The 11,160-nt window shown below is 40.3% G+C and overlaps 1 protein-coding gene across 1 annotated transcript in view; it reads left to right on the top strand.

Moving 5' to 3' along the window:
* Positions 1-10,942, top strand: part of TAC1 (tachykinin precursor 1) — an 86,966-nt gene extending 76,024 nt beyond the window's left edge. Inside the window, exons 3-4 of the mRNA XM_086939857.1 lie at positions 10,416-10,515; positions 10,848-10,942. Of these exons, the coding sequence (XP_086795983.1) occupies positions 10,416-10,515; positions 10,848-10,942 (195 nt within the window). The remainder of the gene's footprint in view (positions 1-10,415; positions 10,516-10,847) is intronic.
* The last annotated feature ends 218 nt before the right edge of the window (positions 10,943-11,160 follow it).

The following is an 11,160-nucleotide window of genomic DNA, read 5'->3' on the forward strand; positions in this document are numbered from 1 at the left end:
AAATGCAGGAATTCCCTGTGTGTATGTTTTTCAATAATAACAAACATTCTATTTTGAAATGCTACCTTTATCACATTCTATTATGCCTTCTAGAATGTTGTTCACTAAATTGATGTCTGTTAAGATGTGTTTGTTGTTTAAGAATTTTGTTTCATGGATTATAAACCATGTTTCCCATAGTCCCATATTACTGTTATAAAAAGCCATACTTCTTAGCTTGATTTTACTAATCATAAAAATCAGTTATGTTTTTTCAAACCAGCTAAATAAAGCACATTAGATTTTCTTCCTCATTAATTCCTCTTGGTGTATTTAGTGTGAACTTTTAATCCAATATGTTTCCCTCATATTAAGTAAACGTTTTTTGCCCCCCCCTCTTCGAGAATTAAGAATTTCTTCAACTAATTGGAATTCAATTTGTTACAAAATATGTCCTTTTTCGTAATGATGTCTAGCTACTGCTGTTTTTGTATTCTTTGTTGTAATATTGAACTGGTGTTCTATCCACTGTAATTTTGCTGATCTATTTGTTGGCCCACAAAAACATAATACATATTGGTTGTCACATGGTAAATACACTTTGATATTAATTTATTGACTTGTATATGGGTGATACATTACTGGTCCTTTGATGACGTTATTGCAGTGAGCGCTAATTTTTAAACTCTTCATATAAATCTGTTTGCTTGGGAAATGGGTAAATGTCTTTCTTTCAGTGTTGTATATACTTCTGTAGTTACAATGTGATTGTAAGGAATTATTAGCATGTTCAAAAAGGTTACTAAATACTGTTCTTATTATCATGCAAATTGCATTCTCTGGTCAATGTTGTTGATTTTCCTCCACAAATTGTCCAAGTTCAATATGATAGACATTCAGGGATACAATAATAAAATCTATGCATTACTTCCAGTTGATTCATTTTCCTTGCAATGCATCTTGGTTCCCACTGTTAATCCTGCTGTGAACCTTTTCCTACCTGCGGTGCCTGTGTTTTCGGGATCTTCGTGCTGACCAGTGCGGGCCCTGACACTGCCCTTCCTCAGTGTGACAGCCATTGCCGCCAGAGCTCCAGGAACTACATCTCCCGGCATTCCGTGCGGCGCGCACACCGTGCACCGCACTGTCAAGCGCCAGGAGGCGCTCAAAAGGGGGGCCAGGGCTCCCGCGGGGCAGGAGCCCTCTGTTAAACCTGCTGTGAACCAGTTGTGAACCTTTTCATATCGGCGGTGCTTGTGTTTTCGGGATCTTCGCGCTGATCAATGCAAGCAAGGACACTGGCCTTTCTTAGCAGGACCGCCATTGCCGCCAGAGACCCAGGAACTACTTCTCCCGGCTTCTCCCGGCATACCGTGCGGCGCGCATGCCGCACACCGCGCACCGCACCGTCAAGCGCCAGGAGGCGCTCAAAAGGGGGGCCAGGGATGCTGTAGGGTGGGACACCTAGGAGCGTGCCCGTCAGAGCCAGGAGGAGGCTGGGCTGGGCCACCTCTCTTTTGATGAACTCTCAGTGCCCCAGGCTTTTGGTCAGCTCTATGTTTTTTGTTCACACATACTTTCATCTGCAAATTGTATAAAATTGTAACACAGTGGTGCTTTTTCCCTTTCCCTTAAGTGAGCATGAATAAGGCCAATCGCAAGGGGGTAGGAGGGTCAGGGGTTGTGGGCACCCTGGACGCATTTCCCACACAGGTGGAGTAGGTCCTCATCCACGAGATTGAGCTCACCGAGAGGAGACTCTCATTAGATCCTCGTAGAGCCTCCACCGGAGTCCACTCATCCAGTCTCCCACTTATTCCTGACCCAGCAGCTGTTTGTACCCCACCGGTGACCGCTCAGTTACAATCATCTCAACCAAATGATTCTCTTATGGTAGCTAGTAACTTAAACCCTGATCCCTCTCCTCCAGCTAAGATCCTTACACGACAACAAAGAACTGTGCAGAAAAAGGTCGGGGAGGCCCAAACTAAAAAAACGGAAGGCACATGGCTTGCCGCAAACCTTGCATCAGGCTAGCAAAGTGGCTAAAACAAAAGGGAATTTCCCAGGGAACGAGGGAGGTCCAAAAGTCATCCTAGCACCAGGCACTTCTAGCCCTGGTGGCGTCAGGGATAGGGATGTGACCAACACTAGAGAGGTGAGTTAGAAGATTCAATCTTAGACAAATTGGAAGAAAAAATTGCAGCTATGCTAGATTCCTTATTAACTAAACTGTCTGAAATAGAAATGAGATTGTCCAAAATCGAGCAACACCTTTCTCCCCCAGCATCCACTCTGAGCGGGGAAAAGAATGGTGCTTCCATTGAATACAGATTGGCATCAGCGCACAGTATAAGTAAATCCATCAATGAGTCAGGTAGTAGCGCTAACATTATAGTGCTAGTCTCTAATGAAAACTCAAGTAGTTCACACACTATTCAAGCTAACGCTGCCAACAGCAGGGAATCCTTGGGGCGCCGCAACCTAGGGACGTTGCAGGGTGCAAACGAGGATCCCAGAAAATGTCTCAACTTGCCGCCAGAAGCCACATTGTATACCATCATACTTTCTAACATGCCAGTTCTTTCTCCAGGTGGTGTTGAACACTGGGCGTCATTAAAGAACAAAGCCCTCCACCTGTTGAATACTAGAACTGGGTTGGGTAATTGCCTATTCCATGATTTTAAAATGATATCTGTATTTTGTATCAACTTTTGTGATTTTTAAAATCGAAATAAAGATTATGAATTGAACTGCATCTTCGTTCAATATCGTATTTTTTTTAAAGTACATACAACTAATTGAGTAGCTGGGTGTCATATTGGAACCCATAGTGGGTCTGCTTAGCTGTAGATAATACTTGTTTTTAAATTGGAATTATATTATAGAATGAGCTATGCCTGCTAATAATTTCATGTTCCTTATTTTAGGCAGATTATCATTGACAAATCTTTTTTTAACTTTAATATATTTATTGGGATTACATTGACTTTGGATTTGCTTTAAATCCAGAGGATTTATTTTTCCATATTGATCCATCGTAGTATTCTTTTAATTTTTCCTCCAGTATTGGTATGCTCATTTTAATTTTCTGCAAAAAACATTTTGAATCTCAACAAGGGAGGAGAGATCACACTGCCAGCAAGTCAGTGCCAATTCTCTCATTAAATTAAGGTAGAGACAACGTTTTTTAAATACTCATAAGAAAAGCTGTTTGGCACCAGACTAAACACAGCAAGTGCTTGTATTTCTGGGCACGTGTTCATGCATTCTGGCACGTCTTCAGCAGAAAGCAACGTATCTTTGGGGTTGCTTGAAATACTGCTTGACGTATCTGAAGTAAAGTGCCAATCAAAAGCAAGAAGGTGCATCCCTTGGCTCATCAACCAATGACTTTCAGAAGGGCTTAACAATCAAGGGGGGGGGGGACACTGCCATCAAATCAGCACCATTTTTTCCATTGTAACATAGTAGATGCAGTTCATTGTGTTTTTGAGTTACAAAGAAGTGGAAAAATGTTTCCTACCAGTGTGGAAGAAGACTGCTTGGATTTCAGGCCATGTCTTTCTGGAGTTTTACCCTTCTGCAGGCTTGAAATGCAGCTGGTAGTAATGCATCCTCTTCAGTAAATGTTAATGCTGTTGCTTTTTGTCTGTTTACCTATTCAGTCAGTCAGTCAAAATACTTTATTTCGGTCAAAGGACATAAAAGAAACATATTTATAAAACTTTGTCAATAATACAAAATTAATTATTTCTTACATAGCAATGCACTTTGAGTTTTGGCACGTGGCTCTTGTGCGGTCAGTGACAGTTCTAATGGCACAATTAATATGTGTTTACATTAAAATCATATATAGAATGCAGTGTGAAAATAGATAAAAAAATGTTCACAGTAAAAATCTGTACGGTGGTGTATAGAATGTTGGGAATAATAGCAATAAACACCTCCACAAAATAGATAGCTAGTGCTATATCGCAGCGATAAAGTGATGAAGGGCCAGATGTAGGTAATCTCAATTTACCTATTCTTAAATACCGAAATTTACTGATTTGTTATTTAAGAATAGGTAAATGGGATGTAGATAATTTTTCAGTAAAAATTACTGAATCGGTAAGATTCGGTATTAAGAATCGGTATTTACCGATTCGGTATTTACAGAATCGGTAAATACCGATTCAGTAATTCCATTAATTCCTAAGGGCCTGGAGACCCATAGGAATGAATGGGAATTATCAATTTGGTAAATACAGATTACGAATCGGTAAATACCGAATTGATTTCAAGGGTGGCAGGGTGTCACATTGACACCCTCTTGCACCCCTGAATAGTGCATGGGTGCACATGTGGCACACATACATACCCTAAGGGCATGTATGTCTGCCACATGGCACTGAATAAAAAGCAAAAAATTGCTTTTATAAAGGTTTTCGTTATTTACCACCAACTTGTAGTTGGTGGTAAATAACGAATCCTTACAGGTGAAAATCACTCACTTGAGTGCTTCCTACATTTCAGATTTGGTAATTTACCGAATCGGTATTTATGAATTCGGTAATTTACCGAATTCTTAAATACCGATTAGGTAAATTACCGAATCTGAAATGTAGCCACCTACATCCCAAATGCCTAATACCGATCGTTACCGATCGGTATTAGGGTTCCTACATCTGGCCCATAGTGCCTTCCAACTGATTCCAAATGATGATCCCTGAAAGAAGGAACAATACAATCAGTAATCTGTGATCTCTATTCAACACGTTCCTTTGCCAGCCAAAGAAGTATAAAGCTTGAATTTCTACCCTTAGTACAGCAAAACAAGTTTGACCAACTGCAGATTTTGTTCTGCTGTGTCACAAGGAACAGACAGGTCCTGCAAAACCAGCACTGTTTCATGGACTTATTCTGCAACTTTGCAAACATTGTCCTAGACCTTCAAATTGCCAGTTTCAGAATCATTTATGGACAATTGTGCTCACTGATTTTCCAAGGACGTTTGTGTGCATTCTAATAATAGTCCTTCAACTCTAAATATTTTTTTCTAAGATGGGGGAATCTCTCAACTTTTCAACAGAGATGGATACAAACTTCCTTTCAACAATTATTTAACTTTTTGAGAATGGTTCTCATTATACATTCCGCCTAGTCAACCATTGCCCAGCCAGGTACAGACAAAATAAAGGAAAATGTAATTTAACATTTTAAGAATTTGTCAATAGCCTCACTGACATGCAATTCCAGAGATTTTAGCTGCCCAACTGAGGGAGTGGGGGATTGTTAATGTAAACTGTTATCCAGTCAGTAGCATCAGTTTTGCTGGTAAAAAATCTATATAAGAGATGAAGTTGACAGACAGTCATTAGCATTTTCTATAGAATTTTGAGAACAAAGTAATGGACAATACATTTGAGAGGCAGTTAGTATTGGCTCACTTTCTGTTTGGTTATTGACCAATAAATTGACCGAATACAGCTTTTGTAACTGAAATTATGTGATTACCAAGTATAGGCGGATACCTGAGGCCATTGAAAGGCAAAGGTATACTACTAAGAGAAAGGTATATGAACAGTGAAATAGTCTAATCTTCAAAAGTAAAAATAGTAGGTGGTCCAAATGCATACACATACATTGTAGAAATAATTGAAGGAGCTATATTTTAGTAGACTTCTGTGGCCTGTCTTGCCTCCCCAACTATTTCTTCCTTTTGCATAACACATGTCCTTCAGTATTGAATTGTGATGCACGTGTTGATACTCTCTTGTCAAGTTTAACTCATGAAATTGCTGTGCAATAATTTTCCAACTAAAAGCTTCCTGTCTGAAATGGAAAGCAAACTATATAAATGGTGAAGCAGTCAAATATGAGGGTGAGACAATTTGTAATTATATTCTAAAGGTTAGGTAATTAATGAAGAATCAAGTGATGGATAGCCTGAACATTCTGCATTCCTACTCCAACATAATGCTCAATTAACTTTAAATTGTAGCTTCTATAAAAATGTATAGAATACTGTCTTCTAGTGGTCTTCTGCTCACAAGACCAAATAAAACTGACCTCGCAAAGAGAAGGCAATAATGAATTGAGTATGAACTAACATTAAGGCCAATAATTACAAAGCCATCTTTTGCCTAAATCACCAAATTACAAGGATTGAAATCTTCACAAATCCACAGCTTGGATCCTAAGCAACTTATCGTGTTTGTTGGAGAACAACAAATTTCAGATCCCGAAGCCTAAAGAGATAAGTTAGATAACAGTACAAACCCTGCAACCACAATAAAAATCATGGCAACCCCAACATTTCGTAATTCAGATACACATGCTTCAAAAACGAATAAAGCTCCATTCCATAACTGCAGATCAGCTAATACCATTCAGAGATTTCAGACACTATAGTTCAAAACAACACCAATCTGGCATTTTTTACTGAATCCGAGCTAAATTATGCCTTTTAGGCAATTATGGTGGACATTCTTGCTCCAGTATATACCATCATTAGAAAGGTTCAAACTTATATGTCGAGAGGAGGCCAGCTAAATCCTATCAAGTACCTAACAAGTACTATCTTCACTCCTGTTGCCTCCCTAGATGCCCAGAATCATTCTGATCCCAGAAACCTCCTCCCTTTCTATGGCAACGAAGACTTATACAGGTTTTCCATTCCTTCCACTTTTCTTCCCCTTTCCCAATCACTTTGAATAGTAGATCTGGAGTTCGAGAGGATAAATTGTGTGCTGTTGGCTAAGGATTTCAAGGTTATGAGACATCCACCCTAAGTCCGTTATTCTAAGGTGGCAGTCAGCATATCAAAGACAGATAAAAACAGATTTTCAAGCTAGGCCCACTCCCTCAGAGGGCACCACTTCAATGAACACTCCAACAAAATATTTAAATAATATTTTAAACTTTCATTGGAAGCCAGGTTTCTTGGTTTTCTCCTAGACGAGAACCTTCATTTCAAGAAGCAATTTCAAGGCATGGCTATTTCAGTAAGTTTTTAACTCCAGACACTAAGGGCCTCATTACGAAGTCGGGCGGAAACCCTCCTCCTGACAGTCGGAATCTCCTTGATCGTGTCGGAACCTTCTGACTGACTCGGTCAGTTTGCAATCTGCCAGACCGATTACGATGTTCGCTGTCGGATTGTAAACTGCACAGTCTTTCTAAATCGGTTCTGACCGGCTCTCGGAGTATTCGTGTCCGTCGGAACTGCATTGTAAAGCTCTACGGACAGCATTTCCAATCGAGCGATTAGAATACTGATTTCCAAAAGCCTTTCTAAATCGTCCTTTCTGACACGAAAAGGGTGTCAGAAACTAGTTTGGGCCCAAAGGGGTACCTACAGGACCCACCTGTAAAACCCTGAACTGTGTGGTTGGCACAATGGGGTGCCCGCGACAGGGGGCAGGGTTTTCCTCACAACCCCCATTTCCCCATAGGAGCGTCTGCTGTCAGGTGAAAAATGGGCTCCCAGATACGTCAATGTGACTCTGACTGAACAGTGTTCAGTCGCATTGTAATCAGTCTGGTGGAACCGCAGAACGCTAGTTTGTCTATCCGAGACGGTGTTGGGTAGAACATTTCCACCCAACATTGTACTGAGGCCCTAAATACCAGAACCGAAAACTTTCTGCGTAAAACCTAACATTATCAGCAGAAGGTCTGGTATTTTTCCATTGTGGTTACAGCTTGGACCTTCTTTCTGCCTTTCCCAAAAGCAGACTAGCTTCACTGAGAGCTCTCAACATGCTGCTGCGAGATGTCTGACCAACACAAAAAAAATGTGAACATATCACCCCTTCTCTTGCTTTCCTCAAATGATACCACACACACTATGTGAACTGATAGCTTTACCTCTAAAGGATTACCCCTCAAGACTAATATTCCTCGTTGAAAATGTATCCATGTACCGAGGTTCAAGAAAACGACAATGCAAACACAAAAGCTCTTTCTACATCCCACATTCAAGAAGGCCTGCCTCCTGAAAATCATTTTAAGCCAATACTTTAATGGGTTGGAATGCTCTTCAAGTACAAATACAAACACTCCTTTTTCTGCACTCGATTACCTACCTAATTGAGAAACATCTTCACCAGACCAAATAGTCCTCTACTTTTTCTCTACGTAGCAGTCTTTGTTATTTTGTTCTATTAACCATGTCTTGATCTTCCTGATCATGGGTAGGCTCAGCTTCATTATGACTGATCCACTCTGATAACCTGAGATTAATTGTTTTCTATCAGACACTTATGTTTTCAATCCCTGGGGATGCTCGGGTACCTTCTTTCAGACATTTATGTTTTGCCCTTGAGGGCACTCGCTCACCTTTCTCTGGCTTGTATTGTTCATAGTCTTTACAGCGACTGTTCTCACAGTGTCTGCAATTGCTTGTGTCATAATTTTGATAGTAAGCTACCATTGAATAGAAATTATCAGACAGCCATCCATGATTTTCTCTCATTATTCCCTGTATGCTATTGTTATTCCTTTAATGTTTTTCAGTTCAATAATTTGCGGGCTTCTGAGCAAAACGTTGGACTTCGGTACATATAGTTTTATACAAGTCAGTACTCCCTGTGGCAGTTTTTTCGGACATAAAATACGTGAAAACTTGGAAGGTTTCCCAATGAATTTAGGGCTAGATGTAGGTAATTGTAAATTATCAAATCGAAAATACCACATTTTACCGATTCTGTATTTTTGAATCGTAATTGCAATGTAGATAATAATTCAGTAAAAAATACAGAATCGGTAAGATTCGGTATTTACCGAATCGGTATTTACCGATTCGGAATTTGCCATTGATTCCTATGGGCCTGGAGGCCCATAGGAATGAATGTCAATTACCGAATCGGTAATTACGAATTGGTAATTACTGATTCGTAAAAGAGGGAAAAAGTCAAGGGTGGCAGGGTGTCACTTTGACACCCTGTTGCGCCCCTGATTAGTGCTGAGGTGCACATGTGGCATACATACATGCCCTAAGGGGATGTATGTCTGTCACATGGCACAGGTGTAAATGCACATTTATGCATTTACATGGGAATTCGTTAGTTACCACCAACTAATAGTTGGTGGTATATAACGAATTCTTAAGGCCCAGAAGCACTCTTTTAAGTGCTTCCTACATCTCATTTACCGATTCGGTAAATACCAAATCGGTAAATGATGATTCGGTAAATATCGAATCGGTGAATACCCATTAGTTATTTACTGAATCTGTAAAATAGCCTCCTACATAGGAAAAGGCTTTTACCAGTCGGTAACGGCTGATGGCCGCTACCGACCGGTAAAAGCCTACCTACATCTGGCCCTTAATTCATTGCCTTCAAAACATGCCGTGGTGCTTCAACCATGTTCTGGCAGTAGCCGGCACCTATAGTGTTTTAACCTTTTAAAGAGGTTGTGACTGGCAGCTCGAGGTATTTAGTACATTGCTGATTTATTTATTTATTTATTTTTGGTTTTTGTAGAGCGCGTAGTCACCCGTGAGTATCCCAGCGCTAGACCTCGAACTCCTAAAGGGGGGGCAACGGAAGATGGAAGAAGGATCAGGGGAAAAGGAGGGTTTTGAGGGACTTTCTAAATCGAAGGAGGTTTGGTTCGGCTCTGATGTTTGAGGGTAGAGCGTTCCATTTTCTGGCCGTGTTCACTGAGAATCTGCGGCCGCCTATGCGGGTTTTCTTCACCCTGGGGACAACAATGAGGTTTTAGCAACAAGCTATTTTGGGATGGAAGATGATCTGGAATTATCATCAACATAACACACCTCTTGGAAGAAGGCTCAAGACCATTTAGATAATTCCAAGCCATAATAGTGTGTAAAATGCATTGTCTTGGTCATACAAGCTCTGACCACGCTTTCTTTCATCTGAATGGGTGCTAAATGTTGTCAGCTTGTGTCACAGATGACTCTTTAGAGAGAGCTAACCTGATGTATGTTTGAACATTAATCTTTGCAGTTCGCTGGTGTTCTTCTTAAGAGGTATAGAAGACAGTGGCAAAAGAGTTATTGTCTTTTATCACAGTGATAGGGGGGAGGAATAATTATAGGAATAGTCTTTGATATAATGGCACTGTAACTGATACACAGCAGCAAAGAAAAATCGCACAGGCCTATTCTACCAAACAGCTTCCTGCAGGAGTGTGCTCCATAATTTGAAAGCAGGGTTATTTGGAAAGACTTATTTTCTAAAGTAGTTTATCCTAACAGCTCACACCGAGGGTTTATTTGAAATTGCTACTTGAAAGATATAATCGTGCCTTACAATATTAAATATAATAACAGATGTGCGTTTTCCAAAGGCCGAGGAGCTCTTTCAGAGAAATATTGAACTGATGTGAAAATTGGACCGCTCAGGTCTCTAGGAATGAGTTGTCGACCAGCTATTCAAGCTATTCATGATACTAACAAATGAGTTTTTTTGTCTGTTTAGGATGAACTACAGGGGCCCTTGTTTGAAAACTTTCTCCAGCGAATTGCAAGAAAACCTAGACCAGATCAGTTCTATGGTTTAATGGGAAAACGCAACTCTGGTAAGTGGGGGGCTATTTTGTTATTTATTCCGCCTTGGGCCTTGACTACTAGTGCCAGAGCACATATTGGAAATTGAGTTTGGAGGCAAAAAACACCCCTTCCCAGTTTTCCTGACATAAGTATGGCAGGCTACACCTGCTGATTTATTGGGGGGAAAAGGCAACCAAAATAATGAGACATATGTTTTTTGGTGTGGTTTGCACCAAAATCCATGTAATGCCCCATTTCGTGGGTCAAAGATGCAATTATCGATATTGATGGAATTGTAAGCTCCAATAATTACATTGGTGGGCTATACTTATATGATCTAAATGTTACTATTTTTTTAAAGTTGAAACCGAAGTAGTATGTTTGTGGTCTTACTTCAAGAAGCTTGAACTGTCTGTCACTGACAGCCATTTAGGCAATATACCTGATGCGCTTTGAGCTCGCGAGTGTATGGCTTCTTTGTCTACTCCAATGTACTGGTCACAAATTGATAGACTTCCTCCCTATTGCTCCCTTTGTCCCTCCCCTGGAGCATTTAGGTTTCACTCTGACTTTTTGATTGGTTGATTGTATTTTCCACTGCTGATGTCAGAGAACTATTTTTTTGGACATTGAAGGTTTCAATTTAATTTGTGTTTTGGCACTCAGTAGGAGCG

This window comes from Lissotriton vulgaris, chromosome 10 (genome assembly GCF_964263255.1).
Source record: "Lissotriton vulgaris chromosome 10, aLisVul1.2, whole genome shotgun sequence".
Classification (NCBI taxonomy): Eukaryota; Metazoa; Chordata; class Amphibia; order Caudata; family Salamandridae; genus Lissotriton; species Lissotriton vulgaris.